Consider the following 18,424-nt stretch of genomic DNA (forward strand, 5'->3'; position numbering starts at 1 on the left):
AGCAAATTTACCCCGGTACGGTAGGTAACAAAAAGCACCTTTCAGCTAGTCCGTCCTTCGCTCATCACAGGTGAGAAGAAGAACTACTTGATAAGTTTGCAAAACAACCATGAAATCACAATACAAAAGACAACCAATGGATTTCTCTAATGAGCAGATCAAAACAAGAAAAAGGATTTCTCTACCAGCTGCAGTATGGAAGTAAATTAACGACAAATGTCTTTGAAACAGAAAAGCACACTGAACTGTTCTAACTGAAAAATAAAGGCATTGCATTAACAGTGATTGCATTTTTTGGGAATGTAATTTCATATGGTAGTATATTTAGACTGAAAATATTTCAATTTTTGCAGCAGATCCTTCATGTCCTGTACGTTGCAAGGTGGAGCTGCCGTGGATCGGACTGGTTGGTCCAGCACATCCAACAGATGCTCAATTGGATTGAGATCTTGGGAATTTGGAGGCCACGGCAACACCTTGAACTCTTCATCGTGTTCCTCAAATCATTCCCGAACAATGTGTGCAGTGTGGCAGGGTGCATTATCCTGCTTAAAGAGGCCACTGCCATCAGGGAACACCATTGCCATGAAGTGGTGTACCTGGTCTGCAACGACGTTTAGGTAGGTGGCATGTGTCAAATTTATGTCCACATGAATGCCAGGACCCAGGGATTCCCAGCAGAACATTGCCCAGAGCATCACACTCCTTTCACCGGCTTGTCATCTTTCTACAGTGCATCCTGGTGCCATCACTTCCCAAGGTAAATGGTGCATACATACACGGTCGTCCATGTGATGTAAAAGAAAACATGACTCATCGGACCAGGCGACCTTCTTCCACTGCTCCAAGGTGGACAGGGTTCATCATGGGCATGCTGAACGGTCTGCGGCTACGCAGCCCCATACGCAGCAGGATGCGATGCACCATGTGCTGTAACCCATTACTCCCGTAACCATCATTAAAATTTTCTGTGACCTGTGCCACAGTAGACCTTCTGTCGGTTTGGAACAGACGGGATAACTTTCGTTGCCCTCGCACATCGATGAGCCTTGGGTGCCGAACACCCTGTTGCCAGTTTGTGGTCCTCGGACCACTGTTGGTAGGTACTCACCACTGCTGACCGGGAGCACCCCACAAGCCTTGCCGTTTCAGAGATGCTCTGACCCAGTCGTTTGGCCATAACAATTTGGCCCTTGTCAGAGTTGCTCAGGTCTTTACTCCTGCCCATTTCTCCTGCATTTAACACGTTGACTACGAGAACTGATTGTTCGCTTACCATCTAATCTACCCAGAACTTGATGTAGCCTTGTTAGGAGATGATCAACATTATTTGCTTCACCTGTGAGTGGTCATAATGCTTTGGCTCATCTGTGTATTTCGAAAATTTGCCTCTAAAATTTCAGTGGTTAAAATTCAGATGGAAATTCAACAGTGTACATCCTGGCATTACAGGAAAAGCAGTGGATTGCCGAAGGGTGTTGATGAAAACCAAGAGCAACAGGGAGAGATCCTCATTAAATAAACCTTTATCAAAATCTGTGTGTCATCTCATTTGGTTTATTGAAGTTCCACCTGCATTGCTGTCAACAAACAGTAGTCAGTTTTTATAAATCAGACAAACTGTAAAGTGGGTTTTCACTACAGTGGATCGCTGTAGGAATGCCGAAGAGACGGAAGAAATGTTAACTTCAAGATGGTGTCTGTTACCACCTTCTGCTACTAATAGCAACTACAGAAAAAAGTGCAGTGAGAATAGAAAAATATGTGGGAGAGCATTGTTTAAAACCTTATTATGACCGTACTGCAATACACTATATAGCACTTGAATGTACTGTATATAGTTTACACAGTGACATTTAACTAGACATAGACTAAAGAGAAAATGTTTAATAATGTTTATGTCTTAAAGGTTACATCAGATGGTTACAACTTAGATGAAATAGTTACAAATCAGAAATATGAAATATGTAGAAGAAACCAGTATGTATTCTACCTGAGTGAAGAAGACCAAAAGAGAGAAAAAGAGATAAAGGGTAGATAGAGGTGCCTATATAGCTCAAAAATTGTCCTCATATCCAGGAACACTTTGCCCTAACAATTGCCTCACTCAGATACTGTTGTACATAAAATGGAAGACGACACACATAGTAAAGTGGCGTGTCAGACTGAAGAAAATGTTCAAAATGACTTTATTGTTTACTGTCATGTTAGTTTAATTAATTAAAACTGGCAATTGTCCAGTTCCTCTCCCAGTTGCTCTTGATCTTCATCAACACCCGCTGGCACCAACTAGTGGTGAAGCCTAGTGGCAGAGAGTGAAGATTGTGCATCTGCACTTTACTGCTTTTCCCACAATGCCAGGATGTACAAGGCTGAATTTCCGCCCGAATTTTAACCACTGAAATTTTAGAGGCATATTTGCAAAACAAAATATAATGGACCGAATATTACCTGTTGAATAATAACGATGAAATGTAAAAAAGCAAGCACTGGTAATGCAATGCATTTATTTTTCAATTAGTGCAATTCAGTGTGCTTTTTTCAGTTTTGTTTCAAAGACATTTGTGATTAATTTACTTCCATACCGCAGCAGCGATGACGAGTTTGTTGTTGATATGCACAACGAGAAAGAAAACATTGGAGAATTTCGCAAACTATTTCAGTTTACCTGTTGGACAAGTTGACTAACAGTATTCATGTAAAAAAAGTCTGAGGGGTGAATAGAAAGAATAGTGTGTAAAAAATAATATTAACAGTTAAAAAATGTAATCAATTGAAAAATACTGATAATTTCATTATTTCAAAAAAATCAGATAATTTTTAAAGAGGGTGCAAGGCAGTGATGCAGCCATATCATTTACATGTTGAACCTATGAGAAAATGTATTTTAAGTTTTTAAAGCATTTGATGTAAATAAAATATACATCCTAACTGCTGGTTCAGGATTTCTTCCTGGAGTTTCTTCAGCATTTAATGTCTGTGTTCAAAACAGCTTTCGGACAAAACAGGCAGACAAAAAAAAACAAACAAAAAAAACAAACAACACACCGAGAAAAAGAAAAAAAACAGACAAAAACTTGCCAAAGCACAAATGTTCGCTCCAGGTGTGAACTGCTTCATCGGAGTCCATTGTTTTTATTCAAAATGTTAATCACGGCAAGAAATTTCTGCGACAATTTGCATTTGGTGTGCAAAGGTCTTAACTGGGTGCTACTCAAACTTTGGACAATTTCATGTCTCAGGGGTTTGATTTTTTTTTTTAACAAACAGATTTCAACTTTTCTATTTGTTATATAAAAGTCACATTAAAATTTATTTTGAAACATTCTCATTTAACTTTTATTTTTTTGTCTGTTTTCAAATGCCTAATATTTTAGCCCTGTCCCAGACCCAAATTTAAAACTATGAAAATCCATTATAAAAATTATGACATTTAAAACTGAAATTATGACTTTTAAAACTATGATAATAGTGAAATAAATATAAACCATTTCAATATTTATTGTGTAAAAATGACTTCTATCAATTATTTCTATTAACTCAATTTTGTCCCCTAACAAAGTTTATTAAAAAGTTAGTGTACTTGTTAACCCCCCCATGTCAGTAAAGAGCATGCTTGAAAAAAAAAAAGAAAAGAAAAAAAAAGAGGGAAATTCTAAGTAAAAATTCTTGTGAGCAGAAGATTTTTATTTCCAATCCAGCTGTAACATTGCCAACTTATGCAAAAAGTGCAAATATATAATTTAATTTTATTTACAGTAGGATACAGTCCACTGTGGTGGAAATTATCATGATTTCAGAAAAAATGACAAAAATCTCCTGTTATGCACTGTTGTTCATTGTAAGTAGACAAATTAAAACAAAATAGTTTGTGTAAAAAATGTTTTAAAGAGACTTTACCTTCTAGACATTCATAGTGCTAAACGTGCCCAAAGAATATGAAATACCCAATTACGAGATTCTACTCTGAGCGGTTCACGTTATAAACATTAAGCCCCTCCCCCTGAGATAACTGGGTGTAACTTAACTTCTCCGGTTAGTTAAATAGAAAGGCTTTGCAATGGCGAAATAGGGGCAAGAACTTACTGTTCAATACAAAACCAGGGAGGGGCTCTCTCAGGTGGAAGCGACCAATGAGCCAAATGTCTGAGACCGAATGCATAATAATAAAACAAAATCTTGGGTAGGCCTAGCCCACCTTTGTCAATCGGTCAATCTGTTTGAGACATTTGAATTGTAGATGTTTACTTATCAGTGTAATGACTCCCCTGCTCTTACTTGAGCCAGCACTAAAGAAAACATGTCCACACCATATCTTCCCAAATTTTTCAGTTTCTTGCTGTAACGAATGAGGCTGGTATCGCTTCAGCTGACTGCCAGAGGGAGCCCTCTCCTGAATACTGACACTGAACCGTTTTCTTCTATGGTGACTTCCTGTTTGAACCATATAAATAGCCATGCTTTTCCATTGTGACTTTGCGAAGTATTGCCAGTTTCACTGCGTTACCAAGCGTTATTCTCATTGCCTGTTTCATTGCCTACTTGTTATGACCATTGTGCCTGCTTTACTGGATTACCGATTTTGGATTACTGTTTTGCTCTGTTTGCCTGGTTGGACTGATTACCTGTTAACAACTACTTTGCCTGCTTCAACGATTACATCTCTGCACTTGTGTTTTGGTTTTGTATGCTGATTGTAAATAAACATCCTTCATTTGGATTCTACCTTCGCCTCCATGTCGAGTCCATCACACCTGCGGGGAAAGATGCGTTTCTTGAAGAAACAATATTTATCATATTTCTTACACTTAAGAAGAGAAATAACCTTCCTTCTTTTTATGGGGTGCCCCAACCCATTCACATTCCATGTGGGGAGAGACAATCCACTCATATTAACATCTGACATTTTGACATATTTGAAAACATTTATTGTGTGTCAAAAATACAATTATAAAGACCACATTCCAACATTAATGAAACAATCAAACTACAAACTTCCCCCTGAACCAAACAAACAGAAAAAAGAAAAACATGTGCATTAACACCACGCACGACAGCGCCAACTAGCGTCCATCCCTCTAAACTCAAACAGTCTATGTACTCCTACGAGAGCCTCCACAACAAATTTGCCATCAGATTGCTCAAGTCCGATGTTTCTATACAAATTTTGTGTGACAGAATTACACAACAGAATATAATCTATAAAACAAACTCCAGCCAATAGGCAAAATTAACACTAAGAATGTGTAGATTCATCCACATTACTGTCCCAAAAAAAAAACAAAAACAAACTCCAGCCGCTAGGTGGAACCAGCACAAAAAAAACAAAAAAGGGCGCTCAGTTTCCTCAGACAGTCAAACGAAATGAATGCACCCATTCAGCTGCTACATTAGTGCAACAAATGACCTAATCACTCCAATGACTTGCAAGAAATACTCAACAAAACAAACTCCAACCAATAGTAGGCATAAGCACAAAGAACATGCAGATTCATCCACAACACTGTCCTGAAGGAGTGTTACTACACAAAACAAACTCCAGCCGCTACTCTGAACCAGCACAAAAAGAAACAAAAAAAGGTCCACTTGGCTGCAATGCGAGTACCACAAAATAACTTACTCAGTCCATTGACTTTGAAAGACATCGCTTGCTGTGCACATGTAAATGTTTTCAGCCATCCTTAGCATCTATTCTCAATTTGGCCAGAAACATCAGCGCGTCCTTCCGTTGATGTAATTGTTTCTTGCATTCCTTGAATCGATCACATTTCTCTCTTGTTGAATTCGCAAAGTCTGGGGAAAAGAAAATGCTGTGGTTCTTCCAAGAAAGCCTTAATTTACTCCTCACCTTATGTAACACGAGACCTTTATCGTATGATCTCAGAAATTTGGCCAGAATTGATCGGGGCCTGTCTCCCTCAGCGTATCGCCAAGCCGGAAACCTGTGAGCTCGCTCGATTTCCAGCTTATGGCCTGTTATGTCAAGCAGACTCAGAAAGAGCCTGTCCAGGAATTTCACCATATCCTGACCTTCTTCGGCCTCAGGAATTCCAACAATACGGACGTTATTCCACCGACTACGGTTCTCCGTATCCTCCAACTTCTTCCAGACGCGCTCCAAATCCACCTTGGTCGCTAGCGGATTAGCAGATAATTCCCTCTCCAATGACTCCAGGTAATCTATCCATTTCTTGTCATTCCCCACTCTTGTAACCACCTCAGTAAATTTCATCTCCACGGCAGTGATCGATCGACGTATTACAGGAAGATCTTCCAAGTCAGCAATGACCTTCGTCAGCATTGCCGACATGTTCAACAATTCTCGCCAAATTTCCCTCACTTCGGCCAAATCGGCTCCCTGGCTCGGGGCCTCAGGGGCATCAGCTTGAGCACGTAAGTGTCTTTTAATGTCTCCAGAGCCCGAGGATTTTGAATTCTTTGGCATATTGTCTTCTTAGAACAGTTATTAAAACTAGCAAAGTGCGCAGAGCTCACCGTTCACACGTCCAAACCTCGCATGGCATCATGTGACTCCGGCAATTGTTTGTTTCTATGACAACGCTCATAACATCAAAACGGATCCATGTGCGACTCTGTTGTTGGTGACAGCAAAGTATTTAATCACTACATTTATTCATTAGTTCACCTCTATATCTCATGAAAAATGTCTAAGAACAAAGAAAGCACACCTGGTAACACTGGCTACAATAAATTGGATTATGAAACAGAAATATGTGTAAACTGTATAAAAAAAATGTAAAAAAACCTTTCATAAAATTTAGAAATTCAAAACTGTAATTACTAGGGACGTAACGGTTCTCGGTAAAAAACTGAACCGTACGGTTCGCCACCCACGGTTCGGGAAGCATTGGCACCGCGGTCGGTTCACCTCATGTTTAATAACGCATCTGGAGCACGTTTTGTTCAAGAAAACAAAGCGTCAAACAGACAGGCACAGTTACAACCTCTGCTAATGCACCTGAATGGATCTGTAAATGGATACGCTCCACCTGTGTTTCACGTGGGTCAACTTGATGACATCACTGTTCTGCAAAAGTTGTGTGTAGTTGAAAATGGCAAGTGGAGAAAATTAAATGCTGATAGAGAAGCCCCCTGTGTTTCTCCTTTCTGGGAACATTTTCTTTTTGCAGTCAGTTACAACAGTGATGGTCAAAAGACGTTTACAAAACAGGCACTGTTTGCAGACATCACTCGACACAACTGCTGTATACTGGTAATATATGTCAATAATGCACGTGAGGGTTTATTTAAAATGCGCACAAAGTTCTTCCTGTTTCCTTGCTCGGCTGTAATCTATCACGAGCGACAATAATGTGCTTTGATTAATGGCATTAAGATGCCGTTATAGTAATACATTGATACGCGATTAATCATTTACGCAGACATCACCCAGGGAAAGAGCCGCAGGTGAGCCAAAACTGCACACACTCCCTTCCATTTTTAATTTGCTAATTTGCTGTGCTAATTTGGACAGACATGAAACAATAACTAAAGTGCTTGGGGTGTTCATGTGGAATTTCCATGTATGATTAAAATACTCAAGCAACATTATCACAACATCCTTTCTCGTATGCATTCTAATAGTAAGGTTATTCCTTTTATAGTGATGTACAGCTTCCGAATATTGAATATGTTGAGATGAGTTTGAAGTGCACTTTATGTTGATGCATGTAGCATATTAGTGCAGATATTAAGTTAAAATTTTGATGTAGTAATTACAGAATTTCTTTTTTTTTAGTTAAGGACCCTGACAAAAATTAACCATGGTTTTACTATAGTAATATTGTAGTAATCATGACTACTGTCACCGTGGTTTTCTGAGCAGAAATCATGATTTTGATACAATTGACCATGGATTTATAACAGTAATACTGTAGTTTCTATATAGTAACCATGATTTTACTATATACTGTAACCATGACAGTAACCATGTTTATATTGTGGTTACTATGTTTTTACTACAAATGCTATGGTTAATCTATGGTTACTGTTGTAAAACAATGATTGTTATTTAAGGGCAAACATGTTGAAGTGTTTACCAAATAGATTATTCTTTGGATTTGGCAGTAATATATATATATATATATATATATATATATATATATATATATATATATATATATATATATTTTTTTTTAAAGCAAATACTGAACCATACCGAAACCGTGACCCTTAAACCGTGATACAAACCGAACCATGAGAAATTTGAACCGTTACACCCCTAGTAATTACGAATTCGACAAAAATGTGAATGCTTTTTACAAGTTGGAAACTCGCAATTATGGTATTTCCTACATGACGTGAATGCACCAGAATTGTTTTAAAGTCACAGAGACTGGTGTTCTTAGTTTTCCCTCAGCAACTGATTTTAAATGGTTCTTTTTAAACTAACAATAGAATCTCTAAATTATTTGAAACTGAAATACATTTAAGTGAGAAAACAAACAGTGGCCCAATATATATTTGGCAACACTTAAAAATGAATGTTGGGTGTAATATAATTACATTTTTGAAGAAAAAAGTAGTGTAGTGCATTACATTTTAAATTCTAGAAATCAGATTACAATTTCTGACATTCAATTGAGTTAATTACTTTTATTACTCAGGCTACACATATTTCTAAAATAATACTATATACAATATATATATAACACATTTAAAACATGAATTACGTTTATATGTAGCTACATCGATTCGCGTTATCTGACAGCTGAAGGGCATGCGCCCCTAACGTGTCAATGATCAAGGGGGAAATATAGACATCATTTTCAATTCACTGAGTGGTAAAAAAACAAAAGCTTTTCTGTGAAAAGTGTTCTAGAAAGTAACTTTAAAGTAATCAGTAATGTGATTACATTTCTGATTAAGTAATCAGTAAAGTCAGTAATCTGATTATAATTTTTTATAAGTATTTAGGCATTTGTAGTGCTATAGTTACTTTTTTTGAGTAACTTGCCCAACACTGGCATTAGATAAGAAAATATCAAACCAACTAACCAAACTATATTTAATTGAAAGAAAGACAGCACAAGTCCACAATTCAAGCAAAACTTTTCATGAAGATTCAGGTTTTAGATGGTAAAACATCAGGTACAGCATTCAAAATGAAGACTTACCGAGGCCAGCTTGTCAAAGCGGGCAAACAGCTCATTTAGAGTCATGACCAGCTCCTGTGCAGTGCACTGCGACGCTAGACTCGTAAAACCCTCAATGTCTGCAAACAGAATACTGAAACAGCAAAAGAGAAAGAGAGAGAATTCAACTGTATGACATTTTTCTTAGTCTTTCACAATGTTCAGCAATGTCTATGGTTTTGCAATTGTTGAAACTAACAATGTTCATGTAATGATTGAATGCTTTGACAATATCGAAAACAATCATGCCTGTAAAACACAGTGAAGAGAGAGAAAGAGTGAGACAGATGTTCTTTTTTCTCTATATATACAGTAAGAGCTTTCATTGTAATGCATTATGTACAAAGGTGCATAATATCATCTTCTTTAACAATTGAACGATGAAGAAAAGTATATGTGTGTATGTATGTATGTATTAGAATCCCTTGAGAGCGAAGGTAAGTTCTCTCTGCGACTGTGTAATAGCATATGCTGTGGGGCGCTTTAATTGAATTCAGTATCTTTAGGGGTTAGTTATGGCCTAGCGACTCATACTTAACTATTCCCTCTCTTGCCATAATTAGTTGGCCACCTTATAAAAGAAAAGCCCCAGTACTTCTATAAGCAACTCCTAGAGCCACAGCGAGGGACAAAAGAGTGAAAGAGACAGGCGAGATATATGAAAAGGGTAAAGATAAACAGAAAGAAAAAAAAAGCAGATGAACTGAATTATCTAAAGGCTGACACTCGTGGTGAAACCGTGTAAAGGGGGTCGCACACTGGACCGAATTTAATGGAAAACATTTGAGTTGCGCTCCGTGACGCGGCAGAAATTTGAGCAGCCTCCGGAGCTGTAGGTGGGCCAGGTCATATCGTCCGCCAGATGCGTTCTAAAATTTGAAATAACTGTTTTCTATGAATGTATGCACACCAGAGGCTGCTCAAATTTCTGCCGCGTCACGGAGCGGAGAATGTTTTCCATTAAAGTCGACCCAAATCATTATCAATGGACATATATTATTTACTCTAGCCTTGTTCATTCTTTAAGAAGGGAAAAATCTTGGTAACTTTTGTGTGTCCTGTCTGCCACGTGAACCACATCGACGTGCCCTGTGTTTGATACCCATGCCGTGTCCTAGTCGCGATGCGGCGTGGCACTTCTCGTCTGGTGTGTGACCACCTTAACACTAACAAGAAAGTACCAAGAGATACCATGGAATTACCATGGATTTTGGACATGATATTATGGTAATACAGTGCTTTTTTTGAAAATGTACCATGACATCAGTGCACATCGTTCGAAAAAAAAACTTTGTTGTCATGATCTTCCAACAAAATGTAATCACTTTCTCCTCTTCTGAAATGACTTATCTGTTTGCAGACATCGCTCGACACAAGGTCATGTGGGCAGGGATACATAATATCAACCAATCATAGACTAACATTATACTACCATGGCTCACTTTTCACAATCCAGTCCTGATGAATTCACTCAAAAAAAAGTGACTTTACTAAAGATTTAATTTCTTTAAAAAAAAGGGATTGTCACCATTAAGAAATAACATTGGTATACACAGTTAGTGTGGGCGTGTGGTACAGTTTGGCTCATGCCAGTAATGCTGACCTGACATTGTCGTGTTTCTGGATGTAGATCTTGTGGAACATCATGTCTTCTTTCTTAGCGTTGATGTCAGCCTTCATTTCCATGGCGACATGCCTTGGCAAAACAGAGAGCAACAGGCGTTCCTAAAGAGTGTAGGGAGGACAGAAGAGAATGAGCATAATAAATAGATTATCCTGCAGTTCTCTTTCTCACTTAAGATCAAACATCCTTTCTTTATGAAATTGCTCTTTGCATGTCAAACATTAGTATCCCAGTGCATACACTGGTGAGCATGTCCGCTGACTACTGTTTATGTGATCTCTATCGTAATCATAGAAGTAGAATGGCAACTAGCATGAAACGGGTTTCCAAAAATGGCCGGGGCTTAGTGCCCTTGACGTTGACTCTAATTGGTCTACAGTAGATACAGTAATAATTCTATTACTAACCATTTATCTCTTCACTTTGTATTTGTAATTAAATGACTATTAAAGCATATAATTTTTCAGGTGTACATTTTCTAGATCGTCGCACATAGACTATGTAACTTGTATCCAGCTTTGGTTGTTTAGGATTTGTAGATAAGACAATTTGTAAATAATTTCTAGATGTTTTCTGGGGGCGGATTACCATTTTTTTTATGTCATCCTTGGAATTTACAGATTTGAACAGTTACTTTTTAATGTACACATGTCACTTTTAGATGCCCTGAGATTGCGACCCAGTGTAGGTTTTGGCTTTCTGAGCCCCCAGAGAAGACTTTTTGTCTCATAGAAAAATCTATGGAAATTTTGTCGAAAAAAAAAAGGGTAATTAATTATTTAACATTATATTTGAAAGCCATAATTTTTTAACATTTAATAGGCCTAAACTGCAAATTATCAGATACATTTTTTGTTTATTATATTGACAACAATTACAGAACCAATATTATAAGAACTTTTAATTTAAGAAATTTTATAACAAATGTCACACAAACCCATTAGGAGAAAAAGGAAAAATAGTTCCTATTTACATATGTATTTGCTATTATCGTTCAGTTTTTCTGAGCTTATTTTATGCAACAATAATTTTCATACACAAAAAACATTAAGAATCAATGTTCATCGCTAGCTAGTGCAATTCCAACCGTTCATGTCTAGGAGTTATATTTTGGTCTGTTCTCACCCAAAACTGATTGGATTGCCTCAGAAGACATGGATTAAACCACTGGAGATTTATGGATTACTTTTATGCTGCCTTTATGTGTTTTTTGGAGCTTCAAAGTTTTGATCACCATTCACTTGCATTGTGAGGACCAACAGAGCTGAGATATTCTTCTACATATTTAGTTTGTGTTCAGCAGAAGAAAGAAAGTCATACACATCTAGGATGGCATGAGGGTGAGTAAATAATGAGAGAATTTTCATTTTTGGGTGAACTATTCCTTTAAGTAAGTATTATTCGGCTGATCATGTGATCATAACATGGCCGCCTCCCTGAGTGGAGCTTTTATAAGGTTACTGGGTTACTTTAATGAGGAAAAAATGACTGTGTGCACCTTTAAACCCACCCATCCTCATTGCTGAAGTGACTTGGCTGTAACTGTTGGGCACAAGACCCTGTGAGAACTGACCTGCTGTTGGTTTTCTCTCTGCAGGTGCAGTCGGGCCTGGATGTAGCCTCGCGTCTCCTGAAAGGCCTGTCTCTGAGACACCTCCGCCGGGTAGTGCGTGCAGATTCCGGTGATGTTGGTGCACAGGAAGATCAGCACGTTCGCGCTCAGCTGAGGGGAGAAAATGAAAACACAGGGTCATTCAATGCATCTCTAGTGATCAACACAAGCAGCTTTAGCTCTGTACTCTGGACATCTGTCATACTCTGGCTTTTACTCAATCGCAGTGTGGGAAAAAAAGCCAACCTCTGACCCAGAGAGGCTACTTCCTGTAGAGAAGTTTACACTAGGGGAGCAAAAATAGAGCTAAAAATGGAGCTTGAAGTCGAGCCAACACTGTTACTTCCTTTGGGTCAATGAGGGGTGAGGGTAATGGGAGAATGATGAGGGTTATTCAAGGTCACACAGTTCACACCTTTACACTGCTAAAAGCTTTGCATAGCAACTATAGACCACACCATTTTTGGCCTATATTCCTGAAACCCCTGAATCTCTAAATAAAGGCAATACTTCCAAGTCACACCAGAGGACAAATCATGGGATTTGTGCATTGGTGCAGAAATCAGTCATGGCAAGTCTGATCTACAGAAGGGCATTAGAGCATTAGTCTCATAAAGAAAATATGGCAAAATATTAATTCAGTTATTTACTAGTTAAAATGACAATTCTTGATATCAGGAATGGACTACTGGTAAAAGTGTTAAATTTGGATATCTTTAATTTGGTTTTCAATAGTGGCAACATTAATTTTAGATATCTGTAATGTGATTGTAACTAGTGAGAAAACCTTTTAAGATATCTTTAATTACTTTCGAATTAATGTCCACATATCTGAAATACCAAATCGAATATGCTGAAATAGATGTACAAAATTAGCATTTCACTAGGTTAATTCAATTGTTCATATCAGAAATGGATATTTGTAATGTATAGTGTAAATATTGCTATAAACAATTATACATTTTACTGGTAAGAATTGCATTGCTAATATGTAAAATTGGAATTTCAGCTAGTAAGAAAAATTATAGATATCTATAAGTGGATTTTTGAACAGGAGTGAATGACAGATCCTTGTGAAATTCTACTAGTTGAAATTCCATTTTTGATATCAAGAATGGGTATATCTGCAAGTAACTGTCATTTCGATATCAACAATTAACATTGTTACTAGTGCAAACCTTTTTACTGAAAAAAAGAGCATTTTCACTAGTAGTAATTCCATACCTGATATTAAGAATTAGCATTTTAAATAGTAAAAATTTAATTGGTAATGTCTATAATTATTATCCTGCATGTGATTACATGTCGAAAGGGCTTGCAATACATTCTGCACAACAGCTCTGACTTTGATATTAGTTTTGATGATATTCGATATTACATCTCAATATTTATGTATTATCTCTGAAATGGACTGAAAAGGTTTTAATCGGAGGAACCATTACTTCGACCAAACAGCCATTGTTGTGAAGTAGAAGTTCAAAATGTTAAACGCAAGAAGTAAAATACAGCAAAAATCGAATTAAAAGTAATCAAGGAGTGTTTTACACACTGTTTTTCATTAAATGAACACAAGAAAGAATAGCTATTTTTATTTATATGCACCAAAATAACAACACATAGTAATAAACAGCACTATTAACAGATATTTTTTTACAAAAATAATGTTAAAGCTACTATAATCCACTCAAATAAAAAAATAAATCAACGAATCAATTTAAGTGTTTTGAACAGACTCATTGAAACAAGTTAAAAAAAAACTGATTTGCAGAAATGAATCAAACTTCTCAAAAAACCTGCATTTTTGCAACTTTATCGAATAGCCATTCTACAATATTAGCCATTCTACGAGATTAAGCCGTTAAATTAGTCATACCCCCTCTTTCCAAAACCTTGCACTCTAAAGATACCAAAAGATCTTTATTGAGACCGTCATCGTGCAGAAATGGTTGTTTAAAACAACAGCAGCAAAATAACGCCCTCAGCTGACAACTGTTATGAGCAACATGGCATAAAAATGGCATTAAGCCTCAATAATTCACTGCAACTACAATACTATGAGAAAAATGACTGACAGGTCAAACGCGTCAGAGACCGCGGCACACGGACACGTTTTTGTTACAGAGTTTAGAGCTGTCACAGAGACAGGTGAGATATCTCACGACACTAATTAATATCTTTCAGGGAGTGATACATTTTTTTGCATACCTTTCCATGAAAAGGTACAGCATCTTTAAAGGGATAGTTCACCCAAAAATAAAAATTCTCCCATCATTTACTCACCCTCATGCCATCCCAGATGTGTATGACTTTCTTTCTTCTGCAGAACACAAATGAAGATTTTTAGAACAATATTTCAGCTCTGTAGATCCATATAATGCAAGTGAATGGTGACCAAAATTTAGAAGCTCCAAAATACACATAAAGGCAGCATAAAAGTAATCCATAAGACTCCAGTGGTTTAATCCATGTCTTCTGAAGTGATATGATAAGTGTGGGTGAGAAACCCACACTGAGTTAATAGTTCAATATTTATGTCCTGTTTTACTATAAAATTCTCCTCTCTGCCCAGTAGGTGGAGATATGCACAAAGAATGCAAATCGCCAAAAACAAAAAAAGAAGAATGTGAAAGTGAAAGTGGAGATTGATAGTAAAAAAGGACTTAAATATTGTTATGTTTCTCACTCACACTTATATTGCTTCTGAAGACATGGATTTAACCAGTGGAGTCATATAGTTTATTTTTATGTTGCCTTTGTGATTTTTGGAGCTTCCAAATTTTGGTACCCAGTTACTTGCATCGTATGGATCTACAGAGCTGAAATATTCTTCTAAAAATCTTCATTTGTGTTCTGCTGAAGAAAGAAAGTCATACACATCTGGGATGGCATGAGGGCGAGTAAATGAAGAGATAATTTTCATTTTTGGGTGAACTATCCCTATAAATTTAAATAAAATAGAGATGCTATTAAAATATAACAGTTTCAGTGCTCTCAAACTTACAAGTTGTGACAGTCAATGGGAAATTTAATGGGCAATTAAAATTGCGTTAAAATCGTTGCAATATTAAAAATGTTAATATGTAAATACAATGTAAATACATATATATTATCATATTTAAAATGTAATTGTAAATCATATACACTGTAAATAAATATCTCATGTACATATGTAAATTCACATATTTAATTCAATAACTGTACATACCTTGCACTACATTACCACTTGCACATGTACATACACCATTCTGTTTTATATCCTATTAATTGTATGTCTGTTTATACTCTTGCCTTGTTTTATATTCTGTCTCACTGTAATGTTCTGTGTGCACTTGTTTCTCCTATCACCAAAAATATTCCTTGTGTACGTGAGAACACTTGGCAAAAAAGCTCACTCTGATTCTGATGTTGTCAAATCATCTTGTCAATATAATGATATCAAATATATTGTAACTTTTTGTTATTACATCCAGCCCTAATTATAGGATTATTTTTATCACTCACTCCAAAAGAAAAATAAACCAAATCCTCCCCTGCATAAGAGAGCAATAGGTAGCTATCACTCCAGAACAATATGGACGTTAAACTAATGTAACAGCAGAGAATTGTTTTGGTGTTGTTCAGTCCTGTACATTGTATTTTGAAAGCAGAAGAACAAGCAGAGGTTAAATGACACTAAATTAAGGCCTATTAATGGTGGGAAAGTATTAAGTCGATAAACCTACTTATACAGTCATCGACTTATCAGTGCACAGACGAAGTTGATACTCAGGGAAAGCTATAAACTAATAAAATGAAATAAAAATTCTCAGTCCCACTTACTATGTCAAACAGACTACTTTATTAGCAAACACATTATTCTAATAGCCTCTTAGAAGCTAACTGGACCATTTACGTCTGTGCTTTTAAACTAACAAGGATTTATTTGAAATGATAAAACCAAGCAAACCGCTGGAACATGCTTATCTAATGACTGACCTGAAGGAACATAGAGAACATTGTACTATGCTGTACGTAAGGTAAAACACTGGATGTTAGTTTGTTCCAGCAACACAGCATATGAAATGAGAAACCAAAGAGACAGGCAACAGGCAATAATGCTGTCGAGCAGGGTGTGTGTGAGGCAGATCCTGCTGGCCACACTGACATTGGACAGATAGCTGTGAGCTCTGTTTACATTTGAGTTTCTGTTCAAGCAAAATCGGGCCTGGTTTGTGTGTGCGTGTGTGCGTGCGTGACAGCGTGCCCGAGCAAACTGTGGGTTTGTAATGCTTAGACAAAAGACAACAGCACTAGTATTATTTCTACCACAGCGTTGTTGATTCTGATCGCTTGACAGACGTTCTAAGGTGTTGATTAATTTCCCATAATTGCATGGCTATGAAGTAGTTCCAGGTTTGTTGAGCACATTACAGTTCCATATAACTTCGCCATGTTCATGTTCAAAAGACAAAGGTACAAGATTGTGTAGTTAACGTCTTTTATGAAGGCATGATCTACAATTCCATGAAGCATTGCGAATGACGTAATCGAATTAAAAGTATGGAAAAATAAAAAAAAGATTGATTTAAAGTTGTTGTTTTTAGTATAGAAACAATATATAGTGCGTCATGGGAGTGTGTGAATGCTGCAGAGCTCTTTGTCGCATTTTGTTGCCCGCGATTCTCAGATTGGTGGATCATTTCTCCTCAGGATCATGGGTAGTGTAGTTCTTCAACAGAAATCCTGCTATTAAACATGATTTTTTTTTAAAACAACAAAAGCATATACCATCGATAATCAACCTTGGAGCTCTCAGTCGATCTGTCTTTAAAGGTTTATAATTTATCAATAAAAATCAATTACCCTATGGAACAAATGAATGGGATTTTTACTTCCAGAACCATGTTTTCATGCACTCTGTTAGTAACAGCAGCTTGGGCTGTTTTAAGAAAAAGGATTTTCACAAAAGAGCATTTTAGTGATGAAAACCGGAAACATGTCTTGAGATAAACACGTGAACATGTGGTAACGGTGGGATAAGTGAAATAACTCATTTCAAAAGGTTGATCTATTGAAAATAAAGTGTATTACCACCTATAGTAACTAACTGTCAATAATTCAACAGTCCAGATTCAATTAGTCCTTGAATAATTGAAAATAAATAACTGCAAATGTAGTTATTTAGCAGATTATCCAAGTTGCTCTTTTCATACAATATAAATGTCAATGGCGACCATCGCTGCCACACAAGAAAAAAAGTCTTACAGATTTGGAACGACATGAGTGTGCATACATAATGACTACCATAATATGTACTATCTCTCATTTGCCTGAATATTTACAAACATTCATGACACTGCTATGATCAGTGTGTTATCAGCTGTGTGTGTGTGAGTGTGCATATCACAAGCGGGGCCTAATTGCTTGCTCTTCTCCAGAGGGTGAGGCCAGTGGGTTTATACACACACAGTCTCACACACACACACACACACACACACACCTCACACACACACTTGGCCATTCTGTTTGTGCAAATTGACACCTCTCTCCTTCACACAAAAGATTTATTAGCAATAACCATCAACAGCGCTGGAACACAGAGAGAGACAGCACTCACCCTCTTTTCTCTCTGTCTATATATCTCTCTTTCTTCTCTTTTTCTGTGCCTTTCACTCACAAATCATCACATAAAAATAATTTCCTTGACTTCATAGTGACATATTCAACGACACTGAGAACATCTCCTTCCTTAAAAGCCAATGTTTAGAGATCCAATCTGGTATCTGCCAAATATTTCCAGCAAAAGTCAACGAGCACCATCTAGAATCCTTCATAAAACACATACAGTATTATTATTACAGTTCGCTCTCACCGTCCACAGCAGTCCTTTTATTGCTTTGAGTAGTGGGACAAGAAACATTAAAGCAATGTTCTGGGTTAAATACAAGTTAATCTACATTAACAGCATCAGTGACAAGCTGTTGATTACAACAGAAAATAATTAGTATTCTACATAACTATTTGCTATATAGCACGTAAAGGCCGATTTGTACT

The 18,424-nt window shown here is 37.0% G+C and overlaps 1 protein-coding gene across 5 annotated transcripts in view; it reads right to left on the bottom strand.

Moving 5' to 3' along the window:
* The window catches only part of LOC127419944 (adenylate cyclase type 6-like), a 96,443-nt gene that overhangs the window by 29,769 nt on the left and 48,250 nt on the right, over positions 1–18,424 (bottom strand). For all 5 annotated transcript variants that reach the window (XR_007893752.1, XR_007893753.1, XM_051661789.1 and 2 more), the window contains exons 4-6: positions 12,353–12,502; positions 10,759–10,880; positions 9,138–9,249 (exon numbers count right to left, since the gene is read on the bottom strand). Coding sequence is in view for 3 of the 5 variants with exons in the window: in XM_051661789.1 (XP_051517749.1) it covers positions 9,138–9,249; positions 10,759–10,880; positions 12,353–12,502 (384 nt within the window). In the remaining 2 variants the exon portion in view is untranslated. The remainder of the gene's footprint in view (positions 1–9,137; positions 9,250–10,758; positions 10,881–12,352; positions 12,503–18,424) is intronic.

The sequence above is a fragment of the Myxocyprinus asiaticus genome, chromosome 29 (assembly GCF_019703515.2).
Source record: "Myxocyprinus asiaticus isolate MX2 ecotype Aquarium Trade chromosome 29, UBuf_Myxa_2, whole genome shotgun sequence".
In the NCBI taxonomy this organism is placed as follows: domain Eukaryota; kingdom Metazoa; phylum Chordata; class Actinopteri; order Cypriniformes; family Catostomidae; genus Myxocyprinus; species Myxocyprinus asiaticus.